Consider the following 22,791-nt stretch of genomic DNA (forward strand, 5'->3'; position numbering starts at 1 on the left):
AGCGTACCACTATCCCAGTGGAGGATAGCTGTGCTTTTTCAGATCCAATGGATAAAAAATTAGAGGGTTACCTTAAGAAAATGTTTGTTCAACAAGGGTTTATATTGCAACCTCTTGCATGTATTGCGCCTGTCACGGCTGCAGCAGCATTTTGGTTTGAGTCTCTGGAAGAGACACTTCAATCATCCACACTAGATGACATCACACACAAACTTAAATTCCTTAAGTTAGCTAATTCATTTATTTCAGATGCCGTAGTACATTTAACTAAACTTGCGGCTAAAAATTCAGGATTCGCCATTCAGGCACGCAGAGCTCTGTGGCTGAAATCCTGGTCAGCTGATGTTACGTCTAAATCTAAATTGCTTAATATTCCTTTCAAAGGGCAGACCTTATTCGGGCCCGGCTTGAAAGAGATTATTGCTGACATTACAGGAGGTAAAGGTCATGCCCTGCCTCAGGACAAGGCCAAAGCCAAGGCTAGACAGTCCAATTTTCGTTCCTTTCGTAATTTCAAAGCAGGAGCAGCATCAACTTCCTCTGCACCAAAACAGGAAGGAGCTGTTGCTCGCTACAGACAAGGCTGGAAACCTAACCAGTCCTGGAACAGGGGCAAACAGGCCAGAAAACCTGCTGCTGCCCCTAAGACAGCATGAATTGAGGGCCCCCGATCCGGGACCGGATCTAGTGGGGGGCAGACTTTCCCTCTTCGCCCAGGCTTGGGCAAGAGATGTCCAGGATCCCTGGGCGTTAGAGATCATATCTCAGGGATACCTTCTGGACTTCAAATCCCCTCCCCCAAGAGGGAGATTTCATCTGTCAAGGTTGTCAACAAACCTAACAAAGAAGGAAGCGTTTCTACGCTGCGTACAAGATCTTTTATTAATGGGAGTGATCCATCCAGTTCCGCGGTTGGAACAAGGACAAGGGTTTTACTCAAATCTGTTTGTAGTTCCCAAAAAAGAGGGAACCTTCAGGCCAATCTTGGATTTAAAGATCCAAAACAAATTCCTAAGAGTTCCATCGTTCAAGATGGAAACTATTCGAACATTTTTGCCCATGATCCAAGAGGGTCAGTACATGACCACAGTGGATTTAAAGGATGCTTACCTTCACATACCGATTCACAAAAGCCATTACCGGTATCTAAGGTTTGCCTTTTTAGACAGGCATTACCAGTTTGTAGCTCTTCCATTCGGACTGGCTACGGCTCCAAGAATCTTCACAAAGGTTCTGGGCACTCTTCTGGCGGTACTAAGACCGCGAGGAATTTCAGTAGCTCCGTACTTAGACGACATACTGATACAAGCTTCAAGCCTTCAAACTGCCAAATCTCATACAGAGATAGTACTGGCATTTCTAAGGTCGCATGGATGGAAAGTGAACGAAAAGAAAAGTTCTCTCTTTCCACTCACAAGAGTTCCCTTCCTGGGGACTCTGATAGATTCTGTAGAAATGAAGATTTACCTGACAGAGGACAGGTTAACAAAACTTCAAAGTGCATGCCGTGTCCTTCATTCTATTCAACACCCGTCAGTAGCTCAATGCATGGAGGTAATCGGACTAATGGTAGCAGCAATGGACATAGTTCCTTTTGCACGCCTACATCTCAGACCACTGCAACTGTGCATGCTAAGTCAGTGGAATGGGGATTACTCAGATTTGTCCCCCACTCTAAATCTGAATCAAGAGACCAGAAATTCTCTTCTATGGTGGCTTTATCGGCCACATCTGGCCAGGGGAATGCCATTCAGCAGGCCAGACTGGTCAATTGTAACAACAGACGCCAGCCTACTAGGTTGGGGCGCTGTCTGGAATTCTCTGAAGGCTCAGGGACTATGGAATCAGTAGGAGAGTCTTCTTCCAATAAACATTCTGGAATTGAGAGCAGTCCTCAATGCTCTTCTGGCTTGACCCCAGTTAACAACTCGGGGGTTCATCAGGTTCCAGTCGGACAACATCACGACTGTAGCTTATATCAACCATCAGGGAGGGACAAGAAGCTCCCTAGCAATGATGGAAGTATCGAAGATAATTCGCTGGGCAGAGTCTCACTCTTGCCACCTGTCTGCAATCCACATCCCGGGAGTGGAGAACTGGGAGGCGGATTTCTTAAGTCGTCAGACTTTTCATCCGGGGGAGTGGGAACTTCATCCAGAGGTCTTTGCCCAAATACTTCGACGTTGGGGCAAACCAGAGATAGATCTCATGGCGTCTCGACAGAACGCCAAGCTTCCGCGCTACGGGTCCAGATCCAGGGATCCGGGAGCGGTCCTGATAGATGCCTTGACAGCACCATGGACCTTCAGGATGGCTTATGTGTTTCCACCTTTCCCGATGCTTCCTCGATTGATTGCCAGAATCAAACAGGAGAAAGCATCAGTGATTCTAATAGCGCCTGCATGGCCACGCAGGACATGGTATGCAGATCTGGTGGACATGTCATTCTGTCCACCTTGGTCGTTACCTCTGAAACAGGACCTTCTGATTCAGGGTCCTTTCAAACATCAAAATCTAACTTCTCTGAAGCTGACTGCTTGGAAATTGAACGCTTGATCTTATCAAAGCGTGGTTTTTCTGAGTCAGTTATTGATACCTTAATACAGGCTAGGAAGCCTGTTACCAGAAAGATTTACCATAAAATATGGCGTAAATACCTATATTGGTGCGAATCCAAAGGTTACTCTTGGAGTAAGGTTAGGATTCCTAGGATATTGTCTTTTCTACAAGAAGGTTTAGAAAAGGGGTTATCCGCTAGTTCCTTAAAGGGACAGATCTCAGCTCTGTCCATTCTGTTACACAAGCGTCTGTCAAGAAGTTCCAGACGTTCAGGCTTTTTGTCAGGCTTTGGCCAGGATTAAACCTGTGTTTAAAGCTGTGGCTCCACCATGGAGTTTAAACCTTGTTCTTAACGTTTTACAGGGTGTTCCGTTTGAACCCCTTCATTCCATTGTTATAAAGTTGTTATCTTGGAAAGTTCTATTTTTAATGGCTATTTCCTCGGCTCGAAGAGTCTCTGAGTTATCAGCCTTACATTGTGATTCTCCTTATTTGATTTTTCACTCGGATAAGGTAGTTCTGCGTACTAAACCTGGGTTCTTACCTAAGGTAGTCACTAACAGGAATATCAATCAGGAGATTGTTGTTCCATCCTTGTGCCCAAATCCTTCTTCGAGGAAGGAAAGTCTTTTGCACAATCTGGATGTAGTTCGTGCCCTTAAATTTTATTTACAGGCAACTAAAGATTTTCGACAAACGTCTTCCCTGTTTGTCGTTTACTCTGGTCAGAGGAGAGGTCAAAAAGCTTCTGCTACCTCTCTCTCTTTTTGGCTTCGTAACATAATTCGTTTAGCTTATGAGACTGCTGGACAGCAGCCTCCTGAAAGAATTACAGCTCATTCCACTAGAGCTGTGGCTTCCACTTGGGCCTTTAAGAATGAGGCCTCTGTTGAACAGATTTGCAAGGCTGCAACTTGGTCTTCGCTTCATACTTTTTCCAAATTTTCCAAATTTGATACTTTTGCTTCCTCGGAGGCTATTTTTGGGAGAAAGGTTCTTCAGGCAGTGGTTCCTTCTGTATAAAGAGCCTGCCTATCCCTCCCGTCATCCGTGTACTTTTGCTTTGGTATTGGTATCCCACAAGTAATGATGACCCGTGGACTGATCACACTTAACAGAAGAAAACATAATTTATGCTTACCTGATAAATTCCTTTCTTCTGTAGTGTGATCAGTCCACGGCCCGCCCTGTTTTTTAAGGCAGGTAAATATTTTTTAAATTATACTCCAGTCACCACTACACCCTTGGCTTCTCCTTTCTCGTTGGTCCTTGGTCGAATGACTGGAGGTGACGTAGAGGGGAGGAGCTATATAGCAACTCTGCTGGGTGAATCCTCTTGCACTTCCTGTAGGGGAGCAGATAATATCCCACAAGTAATGATGACCCGTGGACTGATCACACTACAGAAGAAAGGAATTTATCAGGTAAGCATAAATTATGTTTTTATTTATGACACTCTCAGCTATGGTTTGGCACTTTTTATGTAAAGTTCTAAATATATGTTTTATACTTATATTTGCCATGATTCAGATTAATCAGTATATTTCCTTCTTACAGACTGTCAGTTTAATTTTTGGGAAATGCATATAAATAAATTTCTTACCTGAAAATTTTTTTCATTTGACTTTTTTTCTAAATTGCGGGCTGTTAGGCTCGTGGGTGCAAAAAATGCTAGAATTTATTGCGTCATTTTTGGCTCAATACTTTTTTGGCGCGAGAATTACGTTTTGCATCATCTATGACGCTCGTGTTTGTTGCAGACGTTTTTGGCGCCAAAAAAATTGTCATTTGTGGGCGTCCTACTTGGTTTTTTTGACATTATTTAAGTCTTTGTTTCTTTTTGCTTCTGGTTACCAGAGGCTTATTCTGTTTGCATTTTTTCCCATTCCTGAAACTGTCATTTAAGGAATTTGATAATTTTGCTTTATATGTTGTTTTTTCTATTACATATTGCAAGATGTCTTAATCTGACCCTGTATCAGAATCTACTTCTGGAAAGCTGCTGCCTGATGTCGGTTCTACCAAAGCTAAGTGCTTTTGTTGTAAACTTGTGGTAACTGTTCCTCCGGCTGTAGTTTGTGTTAGTTGTCATGATAAACTTTCAAAAGCAGACAATATTTCCATTAGTAATAATCCATTACCTGTTGTTGTTCCTTCAACATCTAATGTTCAGGATATTCCTGTTAATGTAAGAGATTTTGTTTCTAATTCTATTCAGAAGGCCCTGTCTGTTATACCACCTTCTAATAAACGTAAAAGGTCTTTTAAAACTTCTCATAAATCAGATGAATTTTTAAATGACCGCCAACATTCTAATTGATCTATCTCTGATGAGGATCTATCAGGTTCAGAAGATTCTGCCTCAGATATTGACACTGACAAATCTTCATATTTATTTAAGATGGAGTTTATTCGTTCTTTACTTAAAGAGGTGTTGATTGCATTAGATATGGAGGAGTCTAGTCCTCTTGATATTAAAACCAGTCAACGTTTAAATTCGGTTTTTAAACCTCATGTAGTTATTCCAGAGGTTTTTCCAGTTCCTGATGCTATTTCAGATGTAATTTCTAGGGAATGGAATAGTTTGGGTACTTCATTGACTCCTCCTTTAAGGTTTAAGAAACTGTACCCTTTGCCAGCTGATAGATTGGAGTTTTGGGAAAAAATCCCCAAAGTTGATGGGGCTATCTCTACTCTTGCTAAACGTACTACTATTCCTACGGCAGATAGTACTTCTTTTAAAGATCCTTTAGATAGGAAACTTGAATCATTTCTAAGGAAGGCTTATTTATGTTCAGGTAATCTTCTTAGGCCTGCTATTTCTTTGGCTGATGTTGCTGCAGCTTCTACTTTTTGGTTGGAGGCTTTAGCGCAACAAGTGCCAGATTATAATGTGTATAGCATTGGTAAACTTCTTCAACATGCTAATAATTGCATTTGTGATGCCATTTTTGATATCATTAGAATTGATGTCAGGTATATGTCTTTAGCAATTTTAGCTAGAAGAGCTTTATGGCTTAAATCTTGGAATGCAGATATGACTTTTAAGTCAACGTTGCTATCTCTTTCTTTCCAAGGTAATAAATTATTTGGTTCTCAGTTGGATTCTATAATTTCAACTGTCACTGGGGGGAAGGGAGCTCCAGAATAAGGAACAGAAGCCTGACCCTTTCCCTAAAGGAACGGTTTCCAATTGAAAGCCTTCTCCAGTCTGGAATAAATCCAAGCCTTTTAGAAAATCAAAACCAGCTCCCAAGTCCGCATGAAGGTGCGGCCCTCATTCCAGCACAGCTGGTAGGGGGCAGATTACGATTTTTCAAAGATGTTTGGATCAGTTCAATTCAAAATCATTGGATTCAGAACATTGTTTCTCAAGGGTACAGAATAGGTTTCAAGGTAAGACCTCCTGTGAGAAGGTTCTTTCTCTCACGCATTCCAGTAAACCCAGTAAAGGCTCAGGCTTTCCTGAAATGTGTTTCAGACCTGGAGTCATCTGGGGTAATTGTGCCAGTTCCATATCTGGAACAGGGTCTGGGGTTTTATTCAAATCTGTTCATTGTACCAAAGAAAGAGAATCGTTATGTAAGAATACCAACATTCAAAATGATTCCTCAGACAAGGGTAACCTTTTTAGGATTCCAAATAGATTCAGTATCCATGACTCTGTCTCTAACAGACAAAAGACGTCTGAAATTGGTTTCAGCTTGTCGGAACCTTTAGTCTCAGTCATTCCCTTCAGTAGCTATGTGCATGGAAGTTTTAGGTCTCATGACTGCAGCATCGGACGCGATCCCTTTTGCTCGTTTTCACATGAGACCTCTTCAGTTTGTATGCTGAACCTTTGGTGCAGGGATTATACAAAGATATCACAATTGATATCCTTAAATCCCAATACTCGACTTTCTCTGACTTGGTGGTTAAATCACCACCGTTTAGTTCAAGGGGCCTCTTTTCTTTGTCCAACCTGGACTGTGATTTCAACAGATGCGAGTCTTTCAGGTTGGGGAGCTGTCTGGGGATCTCTGACAGCGCAGGGGGTTTGGAAATCTCAAGAGGCGAGATTACCAATCAATATTTTGGAACTCCGTGCGATTTTCAGAGCTCTTCAGTTCTGACCTCTTCTGAAGAGAGAATTGTTTATTTATTTTCAGACAGACAATGTCACAACCGTGGCGTATGTCAATCATCAAGGTGGGACTCAGGCTATGAAAGAAGTATCTCGGATACTTGCATGGGCGGAATCCAGCTCCTGTCTAATCTCTGTGGTTCATATCCCAGGTATAGACAATTGGGAAGCGGATTATCTCAGTCGCCAGACTTTACATTCGGGAGAATGGTCTCTTCACCCAGATGTTTCTTCAGATTGTTCAGATATGGGGGCTTCCAGAAATAGATCTGATGGCTTCTCATCTAAACAGGAAACTTCCCAGGTATCTGTCCAGATCCAGGGATCATCAGGCGGAAGCAGTGGATGCGTTGTCACTTCCTTGGAATTATCAACCTGCTTATATCTTTCCGCCTCTAGTTCTTCTTCCAAGAGTGATTTCCAAAATCATGATGGAGCGTTCGTTTGTACTGCTGGTGGCTCCAGCATGGCCACACAGGTTTTGGTATGCGGATCTTGTTAGGATGTCCAGTTGCCAACCTTGGCCACTTCCGTTAAGGTCAGACCTTCTATCTCAAGGTCCGTTTTTCCATCAGGATCTCAAATCATTAAATTTGAAGGTATGGAGATTGAACGCTTAGTCATAGAGGTTTCTCTGACTCAGTGATCAATACTATGTTGCAGGCTCGTTAATCTGAATCTAGAAAGATTTATTACCCAGTTTGGAAGTCTTACATTTCATGGTGTTCCTCACATAAGTTCTCTTGGCATTCTTTTAGAATTCCTAGAATTTTACAGTTTCTTCAGGATGGTTTGGACAAGGGTTTGTCCGCAAGTTCCTTGAAAGGACAAATCTCTGCTCTTTCTGTTCTGTTTCACAGAAAAATTGCTAATTTTCCTGACATTCATTGTTTTGTTCAGGCTTTGGTTCGTATCAAGCCTGTCATTAAGTCAATCTCTCCTCCTTGGAGTTTTAATTTGGTTTTGAGAGCTTTACAGGCTCCTCCGTTAGAGCCTATGAATTCTCTGGACATTAAATTACTTTCTTGGAAAGTATTGTTTCTTTTGGCTATCTCTTCTGCTAGAAGAGTTTCTGAATTATCTGCTCTTTCTTGTGAGTCTCCTTTTCTGATTTTTCATCAGGATAATTTTTACCTAAGGTTGTGAATTCCAACAATATTAGTAGAGAAATTGTTGTCCCTTCGTTGTGTCCTAATCCTAAGAATTCTTTGTAAAGATCTTTGCATTCTTTGGATGTGGTACGAGCTTTGAAATATTTTTGTTGAAGCTACTAAAGATTTCAGAAAGACTTCTAGTCTATTTGTTATCTTTTCTGGTCATAAGAAAGGTCAGAAAGCTTCTGCTATTTCATTGGCTTCTTGGTTAAAACTTTTGATTCATCATGCTTATGTGGGTAAATCCCCGCCTCAGAGGATTACGGCTCATTCTACTAGGTCAGTTTCTACTTCCTGGGCTTTTAAGAATGAAGCTTCTGTTGATCAGATTTGCAAAGCAGCAACTTGGTCTTATTTGCATACTTTTACTAAATTCTACCATTTTGATGTGTTTTCTTCTTCTGAAGCAGTTTTTGGTAGAAAAGTTCTTCAGGCAGCTGTTTCTGTTCGATTTTTCTGCTTATAATTTCAGTTTTTTTCATTATAAGATTAAAACTTTTTAATTTGGGTTGTGGATTCTTTTTTCAGCGGAATTGGCTGTCTTTATTTTTTATCCCTCCCTCTCTAGTGAATCTTGCGTGGAGTTCCACATCTTGGATATTTGCTATCCCATACGTCACTAGCTTATGGACTCTTGCCAATTACATGAAAGAAAACATAATTCATGTAAGAACTTACCTGATAAATTCATTTCTTTCATATTGGCAAGAGTCCATGAGGCCCACCCTTTTTTGTGGTGGTTATGATTTTTTTGTATAAAGCACAATTATTCCAATTCCTTGTTGATGCTTTTGCTCCTTTCTTATCACCCCACTTCTTGGCTATTCGTTAAACTGAATTGTGGGTGTGGTGGGCGGTGTATTTATAGGCATTTTGAGGTTTGGGATACTTTGCCCCTCCTGGTAGGAATGTATATCCCATACGTCACTAGCTCATGGACTCTTGCCAATATGAAAGAAATGAATTTATCAGGTAAGTTCTTACATAAATTATGTTTTTGACTATAATGGCCCTTTTAGAATTCTTGTAGATGTATTTTAAATGCCTTCAGGTAAGTGTATAAGGGAACAGTTTTTAGCTATTGATATGCTGTTTGCAGGCTAGTAACAGTGTATCTCTGCTCTTCCAGCTTGTTAGAAGACAGAGTAACGAGGCTTCACGGTCAGCTGCAACGGCACCAGCAGCAATTACTGGCCTCCCCAGGGGAAGGCTCTATAGATGAAAATAAAGTTCTCGATGACCTGTATGAGGACATACATTGGCTTATTTTAGTTACAGGTAAATGATATGTCTCTTCCAGTGTTCCCTGCTGCAGTCTGAACTACATGTATAGTCTCCTCTTCCTTACAATATCCATGTCACGCAATTTACACTTGTACCATGTCACTATTTAATTTACTTTCTCTAGATTGAGTGTGTTTATTCTTTTTGTACAAACAAGTTTCTTGCAAATGGTTCTCGTCTAGATATTAATTTACAAAAAGTCCCTGAATGTATTTTCTTATTTATTTTAACTTTCTTATCTATGGTGCTAGGCAAGTAATCAATTAAACAAACAGCTGATTAAGAATTATGTCACTAAATATATGTAGAAGCCTAATAACTTTTTAAACTTATAAGACTTAATTAAAAACGTATAATTGCCATAAAGAAATAAATAGAAGTATAATATCTGTGTAAATTAGGCACCCTCAGTAATATGTTTATTTAGAATTAGTTTGCCACTGAGGATGAATTTCCATTAATCCATGTTATACCTGGTTTAGAACTTCTTTTGCAGCATTTTGTATGTCGGCCCACAGTAGTTAGCAGCATATAAATAGATGACTCTTTTCATATTGTTAATCTTGCTTTTGAAATCAATGGCATCTTCACTAAATTGTGATACATAATGTAAATACTGCAATATCTTCTCGCAGTTTCTGGTAAATATGTTGTACCACCATACTTGCCTTCCTTTACTCAATTTTGTTGTTGGTGTGGTTTTGGTTTTTATGTTTAGTTTTTTCCCCCCAATTTATCTTTTTTTTTTTTTTTTTCCCTCAACATTTTCACATCTCTCCCTTTTCATTCCTCCTTTCTGTTTCTCATTCTATTTCTTCCACATTATATATTTTTTTATTTGTCAGCTTACCTGAAATTAATTTTTCCTGCGTCATGTGATATTTTCCCCCCCCCCTACTAATTCATTTGATTAGCTACTTTTTAATTACTAACACTAAATTATTTTCTGAATTTTTGTTTGTGTGTACATCATTTTTATGCTGCTAATTAAAACTTAGCTAAAGGCAGGAATGGAATAGCTAAGACTTTCTTCTGCTCTTGTTGGTTTAGTGCAGTGCTGTATTTAATCTGTCCACTTTAAAAGCAGCATGGATGGATGAGCATATATTGTAATATATCTTATTCAAGAACTCAATAGCTTGACAATTCCTAGGAGCCAGGGGTCCATGACTTTTTTTTTACATTTTAAATCTGGGAAGATGCTAATTACGTTTTCATTTCCTACTAAAGGCTACCTCTTAGCTGATGATACTCAGGGTGAGACTCCATTAATTCCTACAGAAATAATGGAATATTCCATTAAGCATTCAACTGAGGTCGACATCAACACAACTTTGCAAATACTGGGATCACCTGGCGAGAAGGCCTCATCAATACCAGGATGTAACAGAACAGATTCTGTCATAAGGTAAGAAGCTATTCAGCAGAAAAGCCTTTACGGTTCAGTGGGCGTTTTTAAACCTCTTTCCTCTCAATTAATTGGAATTTAAAACTGAGGTTTGAAAAGAAAGTTTTGTCACTTTGGTAGAACCATAATCAGTACTGGTGGGTTTTATACTGGCATTGGAGTTGGTAGAAATTCCTCCCTTGAGTCTAAAATATATTTTCCTTTACCTTTTTATACTTGTTCCTTTCCTGATGGCTACCATCATTTCAGTTTCAACTAAATTGCTTTTCTGTGGTCTCAATAGAAGATATATTTCAGCCCAATAAGTTTGATGTTTTGTATAGATTAAGGTTTTTATTTTTTACCTCTCTGTACAGCAGGTTTGTTACAGCAAGGTTCTGCTGACCCACATTGTACAACCCACTCATGACCAGCCATGCATGCACCACAGTACACTTGCAAAGTTTTCAATGGGGATTTCTTAAGGAATTATGGGCTTTAGCTAACTTTCAAGTGATAACCCTTTGCTAGTTACCCTTCATTTGTTAGCATGGTTCTATAGAAGGAGGTAGTTCTTGCTTTATTCTGCTCTGATTTTTCTGCTGTGAGCTGTCGTGATTAGTCAAGTCCTTTTCTGTAGTTCATATGCTCTAAATTATACATTGGGAATCAGGTTGTGTTATTTATTGATGGGATATATTTGGTATGATGGGTTTCTCTAATACGCATTTTACCTTTTTATGTAGCAGATTTGTCTACTTGTTCTATGCCCAGGGAGCATTTTTGCCATAAAGTAGCTGCAGGAGTTTAGGGTGTAGCTATATCATGTAAACAATTGTTACCATGCTCTCTGCATTTTGATGTTGGATTGGCACCATTGTCAGTGTGCAAGCGCACAGCTCTAGTCACATTGTGGGATTTGGTTATGCATCAGTTCCAGTGCCTTTCACTCCTGCAAGCTCAGTTCTCATTTTAATAGTAGAAAAGCTCTCTGTAGCTTACTAGTTACTTTCTCTTTTTGTTTGGAAAAAAAATAATTTGTTTGCCTCAAAAGGCTTACAGTCCTTGTGTTCCTCCTGTACCAGTAGAATAGTTAAAGGGACAGTCTACAATAGAATTGTTATTATTCTAAAAGATAGATAATCCCTTTATTAACCATTCCCCAGTTTTGCATAACCAACACAGTTATATTAATATACTTTTTACCTCTGTGATTATCTTCTGACAGCCCCCTGATCACATGACTTTTTATTTATTATCTATTGACTTGCATTTAGTACTGTGTTGTGCTAAATCTTTAACTCCTTGGGCCTGAGCACAATGTTAATAGTGGAGTACACCTAGCGCCTACTAAATAAGACCTCTGGCTTTTGATAATTTGACACCTGAGCACAATGTTATCTATATGGCCCACATGAACTAGCAGTCTCCTGTTGCGAAAAGCTAATCAAAAAGCATGTGATTAAGAGGCTGTCTATAGTGGCTTATGAACGGGCAGAAAATTAGAGGTTTAAAAGTTATAAAGTATATTAATATATCAGTTGGTTGCAAAGCTGGGGAATGGGTAGTAAAGGTGTTATCTATCTTTTTAAACAATAACCGTTTTAGTGTAGACTGTACCTTTAAGAAAACCTCTTCTAGGGTGAGATGTGCTTTCTTACTAGATTTTTTTATTATTGCAGATTTAAAGGCACAAGCACTAAATTCTAGATATACATACAGATTTATTTAAACAAAGGTTAATATTAGAGTAGTATGTATCTCTTGTGTACAATTTATGAATTTCTATAAATGACTAAAGTGTGCAAACAATTGTGTGGAATATAGCAATGTTAAAGGAACTTTCAGAATTGTGGGGGGTAGTTACATAGTTTGCTCATTTATAACAGTTACTGTTCTCAGCAGGGGATATGAGATAATAGGAAACTTTGAAATCTAGGATAATTAAACCACATTAATAGGAACACAAGGGATTGGAAAACTCAATTTTTTCTTTTTCATACGGTGGTAAGAGTCCATGAGTCATAACATTTGGAATTAAGCTCCCTCCACCAGGAGGCAGGCAAAAATTACCCAACACCATGGAGAGCTTCAATCCCTCCCACTTCCTGCTTCACCTCAGTCTGCTGTATAGCCTAAAAAAAGAAGAAACCGAAAAGCAGGAGGGGGAAAAAGCAGTGTAATGACTCATGCCAGAACCGTCAGATTATCACAATAATATTGGGAGAACTAAAATTATGAACAGAGAAAAAGTTGAGGAAAATCTATTAAAGGGACAGTCTACTCCAGAATTGTTAAACACACAAAGATGAACAGTGGCACTACTTAGACTTTTCCTCTTGTAATAAATCAAAATCAGAGGTAAGAGTAAGATTAATTTTACTATATGTTAGAGGAAATGGTGCTTGTGCACAAATATAAATATATACACAAAAGAAGAATGGTATAAAGGATACCAGACTACCTAAAGTATGCACTTACAGCACTCTAGGTCTGAACTAAAGATTGGGATTCCGTAACAGGATATTAAAATAACTTTTATTGGTATTAAAGTTAAAAAACCAAAATTTGTTTGGTTGATACACACACGATTAAAATTTGCTCCAGTGCTTGAATCAGTATAATAAGTTTCACATTAGATCACTATTCATGATAATTCGGCCTGAATAAATTCACTAGTTATAGTGATCTAAATAGTTCAATGAATTAACTTGCTAATGGTTACCAACAGAGTGTTCATCTGAATAGTAGAGCTTATATATAAATTCTGGTCAAGGTTATGTACTTTCAGCTATATAGGCTCCTGCTATCCTCATTCAAATGAATGATAGCAGAGTAAAAATTATTAATAATGATTATCCACAAATAGGGGTACTGGTGAATTAAATAATCACACAAACAAGGGTTTGATCAATTCTAACCTGGGTAATAATTTTAACCTGTTTATAGGTATAAATAGTAATGTGTGCGTGCTTGGTGTTACTGTAGTTTTCGAAATTTCATTAGGTATATATTCCTAAAAATTGGAGTACAGTGATAATCACAATAAGCCTAGTTCTGTGTAGCCCAGACCTTCTATCTGGCCACTATGGTTCACTAAAGTTATTAAATAGTTATACCCTGATTCGTCCATATAGCAATGGCTGTAAAGGTTATTATGGATTTGGTTGATCCACCTATATAAATTTTAGGCGTATGTTGCATGAAAAACTAAATCTACTATCCCAGCGACTCCCAGATTTGTCTCAGTTGACAAGTGTCCCAAAGTTTATTAGCAGTGCCACAAATTATTATTATTCTGATCCAATGTATGGAAATTCAGATTAATTGCCTTTGGCGCAGCCACTGTTATGGTCACAAGTCTTATAATTATCAATCTTCAGTTTGTGACATACTTCTCATAGGGCATTTATATACTGGGTTTTATGACTACAGTTAAGTTTGGCATACCCACTTTCAATAAAAGTTTCTTATGATTTAGTTTCAATTAAATCACCGTGTTGTGATATCAATTAATTTCGAAAGCTCTGAAAATTGTGTTCAAAGTTAAAGCTCGGTCTGGCACAGCTCAGATTTTGAATATAGAGTTAACAGTCCATTTGTTTAATTCGCAACTAAGTTGCAGTTTGATATATATGTTTCGGTTTAGGCGCTGTGTGATACAGCTAATACTGTCACTATCAGGTAGTTTCAACCGCACTCATACATTTATAAGGTGTTACAATACACGCACATTCACACACCAATTAGTTAGTTTAAGTTAAAACTGGCACAACCCAGTTATTATGGTAATATCCACAATGTGGCAAGTAATTTTTAAAGAAACTTAGTTAGCTATTAATGGAATAAAGTCTGGCACAACCCAGGCTGTATGGTGTTAACTCGTTATTGTATATATAGTATGAAAGATTTTTCTATAAGCACCATGTACCGGTCCCTATTAGGTACCCTGACCAGATAGGTCAAATATCAAAGTTAAAGCTCTATAATGGCGGTAACCCTTTGCTCCACATGATTTTAGCGATACTGGGCTAGTTTAAAAGACATAAAGAATAGAGCGTGAACGAGTTCAACACTCTCCCCTGACTCCAGAATTGTTGTTGTTTAAAAAGATAGATAATCCCTTTATTACCCATTCCCTAGTTTTGCATAACCAGCAGGGTTATATTACTAAACTTTTTACCTCTGTGATTACCTTGTATCTAAGCCTTTGCAGACTGCCCCCTTATTTAAGTTCTTTTGACAGACTTGCATTTAGCCAATCAGTGCCCTCTCACTTGTAAATCCACGGGCGTGGTCACAATTTTATCTTTGTGGCACTCAAGAACTTACGCCCTCTAGCTGGGAAAAACTGCCAAATGCATTGAAATAAGGTGCGGCCTTCAAGGTTTTAGAAATTAGCATATGAGTCTACCTAGGTTTAGTTTTTAACAAAGAATACAATGGGAACAAAGCAAATATGATGATAAAAGTGAATTGGAAAGTTGTTTAAAATTGCATGCCATATCTGAATCATGAAAGTTTAATTTTGACTTGACTGTCTTTTTAAGTAACACAATATAACTTTTTAGCACCAAAATGTGTATTTGAGTAAATGTATGCCTTAATACATGTGAAATAACTGCCTGCTCACTGTATAGAAACAGCCGCAGTAATTACAGGCAAGCGGTGAAAGTAGCATGATTGCAAAACTATTCACACCCAGTAATGAGGCTCCTGATGTCTGTGTACAAGTCCTGGATTACCACCCTGTGGGACCGCAGCAGCAGAAAAACTGGTGCAGAAATAGTTACCTTTGCTTTCTGCAGCAGAGGCAGCTTCCACAGCAGAGAAGATGGCGATGCTGTGTTAAGGAGAAGGGCGAGAGCGCTGCAAATAACCCCCTCCTCTCCCGAGCGCGAAGCCACTCTCTAATAGCGCTGTATGCTAAGAATATAGTGTCCAAAGCTGAGCAGAAGCAGCTATGTACAGCGCACGCACACTGGGCCCAGAAGTGACAATAACACCGCGCACATCCATACTGAGCCACAAGCAGGAATATAATATAAATTGTAAAGTTACTGCGGAACTTTCCTTAAAATGACCAACAGGGAAAGAACCCCAGGCTAGGAATCTGTGTCTGAAATAATGGTGCCTTTCTCCAACATTGGTGTGTCCGGTCCACGGTGTCATCCATTACTTGTGGGATATTCTCCTCCCCCACAGGGAAAGGCAAGGAGAGCACACAGCAAGAGCTGTCCATATAGTCCCTCCCAGGCTCCGCCCCCCCAGTCATTCTCCTTGCCGCTCTGAACAAGTAGCATCTCCTCGGGGATGGTGAGGAGTTTGTGGTGTTTATTTGTAGTTTTTTATTCTTCTATCAAGAGTTTGTTATTTTAAAATAGTGCTGGTATGTACTATTTACTCTGAAACAGAAAAGGATGAAGATTTCTGTTTGTGAGAGGATTATGATTTTAGCAGCAGTTACTAAAATCGTTTGCTGTTTCCACATAGGACTGTTGAGATGAGATAACTTCAGTTGGGGGGAACAGTTTGCAGACTTTTCTGCTCAAGGTATGACTAGCCATATTTCTAACAAGACTGTGTAATGCTGGAAGGCTGTCATTTTCCCTCATGGGGATCGGTAAGCCATTTTCTTAGTCTCAAACAGAATAAAGGGCTTATTATGGGCTATAAACTGGTAGACACTTTTATGGGCTAAATCGATTGTTTTATTTAGGTATTATATGCAGTTTGAAGTTGTATTTCACACTTTTATAACATTGGGGAACGTTTTTAGCACCAGGCACTTGTTAAGACACCTTCCCAGTCAGGAAGGGCCTTTCTCTGTAGTAGGCAGAGCCTCATTTTCGCGCCATTACTGTGCAGTTAATTTTGAGTTCAGTACATGCAGCTGCATGTGTGAGGGTCTGGAATCCACTAAAAACGTTCCTAGAAGGCTTCATTTGGTATCATATACCCCCCTGGGATTGGTGAAGTTGCAGCAAAGGCTGTGGCTGGGACTGTAAGGGGGTTAAAATTAAAAACGGCTCCGGTTTCCACATTTTAAGGGTTAACAGCTTGAAAATTGGGGTGCAATACTTTGAATGTATTAAGACACTGTGGTGAAAATTTGGTAAAGATTGGATAATTCCTTAATAGTTTTTCACATATTCAGTAATAAAGTGTGCCCTGTTTAACATTTAAAGAGACAGTAACGGTTTTGTTTTAAAACGGTTTTTGTGCTTTATTAACCAGTTTAAGCCTGTTTAACATGTCTGTACCTTCAGATAGATCATGTTCTGTATGTATGGTAGCCAATGTGGTTCCCCCTTCAAATATAGTGTGATAATTGTGCCATTGCGTCCAAACAAAGTAAGGACAGAACTGTCACAAATTGTAAAGTTGCCCAGGATGATTCCTCAGATGAAGGAAGTAGACATAGTTCTACATCATCTCCTTCTGTGTCTATACCAGTTATGCCCGCGCAGGCGACCCCTAGTACTTCTAGCGCGCCAATGCTTGTTACTATGCAGTAATTGACGGCAGTAATGGATAACTCCATAGCTAATATTTTATCCAAAATGCCAGCATTTCAGAGAAAGCGCGATTGCTCTGTTTTAAACACTGTAGAGCAGGAGGGCGCTGATGATAATTTTTCTGTCATACCCTCACACCAGTCTGAAGTGGCAGTGAGGGAGGGTTTGTCAGATGGGGAAATTTCTGATACAGGAAGAATTTCTCAGCAGGCAGAACCTGATGTTGTGACATTTAAATTAGAGCATCTCCGCGCATTACTTAAGGAGGTGCTATCTACTCTGGATGATTGTGACAATCTGGTCAACCCAGAAAAATTGTGCAAGATGGACAGTTCCTTGAGGTCCCGGTGCACCCTGATGCTTTTCCGATACCTAAACGGGTGGCGGACATAGTGAATGAGTGGGAGAAGCCAGGCATACCTTTTGTCCCTCCTCCTATATTTAAGAAATTGTTCCCTATGGTCGACCCCAGGAAGGACACATGGCAAACAGTCCCTAAGGTCGAGGGGGAGTTTTCTACTCTAGCCAAGCGCACGACCATTCCTATTGAGGACAATTGTGCTTTCAAAGATCCTATGGATAAAAAATTGGAGGGTTTGCTTAAAAAGATTTTTGTACAGCAAGGTTACCTCCTTCAACCTATTTCGTGCATTATTCCTGTCACTACAGAGGCGTGGTTCTGGTTCGAGGAACTGGAAAAGTCGCTTAGTAGGGAGACTCTGTATGAGGAAGTCATGGACAGAATTTACGCACTTAAGTTAGCTAATTCCTTTATTTTAGACGCCGCTTTGCAGTTAGCGAGGTTAGCGGCAAAAAATTCAGGGTTTACAATTGTGGCGCGCAGAGCGCTCTGGCTAAAGTCTTGGTCGGCGGATGTATCTTCCAAGACAAAATTGCTTAATACCCCTTTCAAAGGTAAGACCCCTTTTGGGCCAGAATTGAAAGAGATTATTTCAGTCATCACTGGGGGAAAGGGCCATGCCCTCCCACAAGATAAACCTTTCAAGGCTAAGAATAAGTCCAATTTTCGTTCCTTTCGCAATTTCAGGAACGGACCGGCTTCCAACTCGGCAGCCTCTAGACAAGAGGGTAACGCTTCCCAGACTAAACCAGCTTGGAAATCAATGCAAGGCTGGAACAAGGGTAAACAGGCCAAGAAACCTGCTGCTGCTACCAAGACAGCATGAAGAGGTAGCCCCCGATCCAGAACCGGATCTAGTAGGGGGCAGACTCTCTCTCTTTGCTCAGGCTTGGGCAAGAGATGTTCAGGATCCCTGGGCACTAGAAATAGTCTCTCAGGATTATCTTCTAGAATTCAAGGAACTACCCCCAAGGGGAAGGTTCCACATGTCTCACTTATCTTCAAACCAAGTAAAGAGACAGGCATTCTTACATTGTGTAGAAGACCTGTTAAAGATGGGAGTGATACTCCCAGTTCCAACTGTGGAACAAGGTCAGGGGTTTTTACTCAAATCTGTTTGTAGTTCCCAAAAAAAGAGGGAACTTTCAGACCAATTCTGGATTTAAAAATTCTAAACAAATTTCTCAGAGTGCCATCGTTCAAAATGGAAACTATTCGAACGATTTTACCTACAATCCAGGAGGGTCAATTTATGACTACCGTGGATCTAAAGGATGCGTATCTGCATATTCCTATCCACAAAGATCATCATCAGTTCCTAAGGTTCGCCTTTCTGGACAAACATTACCTATTGTGGCTCTCCCATTCGGACTAGCCACTGCTCCAAGGATTTTCACAAAGGTGCTCGGGTCCCTTCTAGCGGTTCTAAGACCCAGGGGCATTGCAGTGGCACCTTACTTGGACGACATCCTAATTCAAGCGTCGTCTCTTTCAAAGACAAAGGCTCACACAGACATTGTTCTAGCCTTTCTCAGATCTCACGGGTGGTAGGTGAACATAGAAAAAAGTTCCCCGTCTCCGTCAACAAGAGTCCCTTTCTTGGGAACAATAATAGATTCTTTAGAAATGAAGATTTTCCTGACAGATGTCAGAGAGTCAAAGCTTCTAAACGCTTGTCAAGTTCTTCACTCTGTTCTACGGCCTTCCATAGCTCAGTGCATGGAAGTAGTAGGGTTGATGGTTGCAGCAATGGACATAGTTCCTTTTGCGCGAATTCATCTAAGACCATTACAACTGTGCATGCTCAAACAGTGGAATGGGGACTATACAGACTTGTCTCCAGTGATTCAAGTAGATCAGAAGACCAGAGACTCACTCCGTTGGTGGCTGACTCAGGATCACCTGTCCCAGGGAACGAGCTTCCGCAGACCAGAGTGGGTCATTGTCATGACCGACGCCAGTCTATTAAGCTGGGGCGCGGTCTGGGATTCCCTGAAAGCTCAGGGTCTATGGTCTCGGGAAGAGTCTCTTCTCCCGATAAACATCCTGGAACTGAGAGCGATATTCAATGCTCTCCGGGCTTGGCCTCAACTAGCAAAGGCCAGATTCATAAGATTCCAATCAGACAACATGACGACTGTTGCTTACTTCAACCATCAGGGGGGAACAAGGAGTTCCCTGGCGATGAGAGAGGTGACCAAGATCATCAAATGGGCGGAGGATCACTCCTACCACCTGTCTGCGATCCACATCCCAGGAGTGGAAAACTGGGAGGCGGATTATCTGAGTCGTCAGACCTTTCATCCGGGGGAGTGGGAACTCCACCCGGAGGTGTTTGCCCAGTTGACCCAATTATGGGGCATTCCAGACATGGATCTGATGGCGTCTCATCAGAACTTCAAGGTTCCTTGCTACGGGTCCAGATCCAGGGATCCCAAGGCGACTCTAGTGGATGCATTAGTGGCGCCTTGGACTTTCAACCTAGCTTATGCGTTTCCACCGTTCCTTCTCATTCCCAGGCTGGTAGCCAGGATCAAACAGGAGAAGGCCTCGGTGATTTTGATAGCTCCTGCGTGGCCACGCAGGACTTGGTATGCAGACCTGGTGAATGTCATCGGCTCCACCATGGAAGCTACCTTTGAGACAGGATCTTCTAGTACAAGGTCCATTCGAACATCCAAATCTAGTTTCTCTCCAGCTGACTGCTTGGAAATTGAACGCTTGATTTTGTCTAAGCGTGGGTTTTCGGATTCTGTGAAAGATACTCTGGTACAAGCCAGAAAACCTGTGACTAGAAAGATTACCTTAAAATATGGAAAAGATATATCTGTTGGTGTGAATCCAAGGGATTCTCATGGAGTAAGATTAAAATTCCTAGGATCCTTTCCTTTCTCCAAGAAGGTTTGGATAAGGGATTATCAGCGAGTTCTCTAAAAGGACAGATTTCTGCTTTATCTGTCTTGTTACACAAACGACTGGCAGCTGTGCCAGATGTTCAAGCTTTTGTTCAGGCTTTGGTCAGGATCAAGCCTGTTTACAGACCCTTGACTCCTCCCTGGAGTCTAAATTTGGTTCTTTCAGTTCTTCAAGGTGTTCCGTTTGAACCCTTACATTCCATAGATATCAAGTTGTTATCTTGGACAGTTCTGTTTTTGGTTGCTATTCTTCTGCTAGAAGAGTTTCTGAATTATCTGCTCTGCAGTGTAATCCGCCCTATCTGGTGTTCCATTCAGATAAGGTTGTTTTGCGTACTAAACCTGGTTTCCTTCCAAAGGTTGTTTCCAACAAGAATATTAACCAGGAAATAGTTGTGCCTTCTTTGTGTCCGAATCCAGTTTCAAAGAAGGAACGCTTGTTACACAATTTAGATGTAGTCCGTGCTTTAAAGTTCTATTTAGAAGCAACAAAGGATTTCAGACAAACGTCTTCTCTGTTTGTAGTTTATTCTGGCAAGAGGAGAGGTCAAAAAAGCTACTGCTACCTCTCTTTCCTTTTGGCTGAAAAGCATCATACGATTGGCTTACGAGACTGCCGGACGGCAGCCTCCTGAACGAATCACAGCTCACTCTACTAGGGCTGTGGCTTCCACATGGGCCTTCAAGAACGAGGCTTCTGTTGATCAGATATGTAAGGCAGCGACCTGGTCTTCTCTGCACACTTTGTCCAAATTCTACAAATTTGATACTTTTGCTTCTTCGGAGGCTATTTTTGGGAGAGAGGTTTTGCAAGCCGTGGTGCCTTCTGTTTAGGTAACCTGATTTGCTCCCTCCCTTCATCCGTGTCCTAAAGCTTTGGTATTGGTTCCCACAAGTAATGGATGACACCGTGGACCGGACACACCAATGTTGGAGAAAACAGAATTTATGCTTACCTGATAAATTACTTTCTCCAACGGTGTGTCCGGTCCACGGCCCGCCCTGGTTTTTTAATCAGGTTTGAAGAATTTCTTTCTCTATACACTACAGTCACCACTGCACACTAAAGTTTCTCCTTTTTTTCTCCTAACCGTTGGTCGAATGACTGGGGGGGCGGAGCCTGGGAGGGACTATAGGGACAGCTCTTGCTGTGTGCTCTCCTTGCCTTTCCCTGTGGGGGAGGAGAATATCCCACAAGTAATGGATGACACCGTGGACCGGACACACCGTTGGAGAAAGTAATTTATCAGGTAAGCATAAATTCTGTTTTTAGGAAGGAAGATATTCTCTTAGTAACGTGCAGAATCCTCAACTATTATCATCCAAAAGTGAGGGCTATAAGAGTAAAACATGACTTACCTAATATGTACTCCATGCTGCACTCACCTGTCCTGCAGCAATGTCCTCACCCTAGGTAGGTGTCACCAAGTCAGGTAAGAAGTTCCCCAACATGCCCAAGCACTAAGTGACTCAGGACAAGTCCTAGTGACCACCGTGGCTGGCTGGTGAAAATCTCACTTTACAGCTTATTCTATAAGATCAGTTTCTACATCTTGGGCCTTTAGAAATGAAGCTTCTATTGAACAAGTTTGCAAAGCGGCTTCTGGGTCTTCATATTTTCACAAAGTTTTATCATTTTGATGTTTTTGCTTCTTTCAAGGTCGCGTTTGGCTAAAATAAATGTACTTGCTCAGTTTGTCCTACCCAAAATATTTTGGGGGTATTTTGGACTCCACAGCTTGGTTATTAGATCCCAAATGTTATGGCTTGTGGACTTTTACCACCTTATGAAAGAAAACACTATTCTTGCCTGATAAATTTCTAACTTTAATGGTGGTGAGAGTCCACGAGACCCACCCAATATTATTTTAGTCAACCGACGGTTTTGGCATGAACCTCATTACCCTGCTTTGTTCTTCCTGCTTTTCTGTTTCTTCTTTTCTTGTCTATGTGGCAGACTGAGGGGAAGCAGGAAGTGGGTGGGAATAAAGCTCTCGATGTGCCGGCCTCCTGGTGGAGGGAGCTTAATCCCAAATGTTATGACTCACCACCATGAAAGAAAGAAAGAAATGTATCAGGTAAGTATAAATTGTGTGTTTTTACTTTGTCTTATCCCTTAGTCACACATTCAGATTTTTTCTTATAAAAGTTATCTTCTCCTGTATTTAGAACAAGCCTTTACACATCTGTTCTTGTTTGTCCTGGTGCTAAAATTGCTTAAAGGGACAATCTACTCCAGAATTTTTGTTTAAAAAGATAGATAATCCCTCTATTACCCATTCCTCAGTTTTGAATAACGAACACGGTTAGATTTAAATACTTTACATCTGTGATTACCTTTTTCTTGGCTTCTACAGACTGCCCCCTTAGCTCAGTTCTTTTGACAGAATTGCATTTAAGCCAGTCAGTGCCGATTCATAAGTAACTCCACGGCAGTGAGCACTGTGTAAAAATGCACTGAGTTAAGAGGCGGCTTTCAATGGCTTA

The 22,791-nt window shown here is 40.6% G+C and overlaps 1 protein-coding gene across 1 annotated transcript in view; it reads left to right on the forward strand.

The window, feature by feature from the left end:
* XPO4 (exportin 4) overlaps positions 1-22,791 on the forward strand; it is a gene marked incomplete in the record, with an annotated part of 418,847 nt that overhangs the window by 357,689 nt on the left and 38,367 nt on the right. Inside the window, 2 exon segments of the mRNA XM_053708521.1 lie at positions 8,969-9,117; positions 10,354-10,531. Of these exon segments, the coding sequence (XP_053564496.1) occupies positions 8,969-9,117; positions 10,354-10,531 (327 nt within the window).

The sequence above is a fragment of the Bombina bombina genome, chromosome 3 (assembly GCF_027579735.1).
Source record: "Bombina bombina isolate aBomBom1 chromosome 3, aBomBom1.pri, whole genome shotgun sequence".
Classification (NCBI taxonomy): domain Eukaryota; kingdom Metazoa; phylum Chordata; class Amphibia; order Anura; family Bombinatoridae; genus Bombina; species Bombina bombina.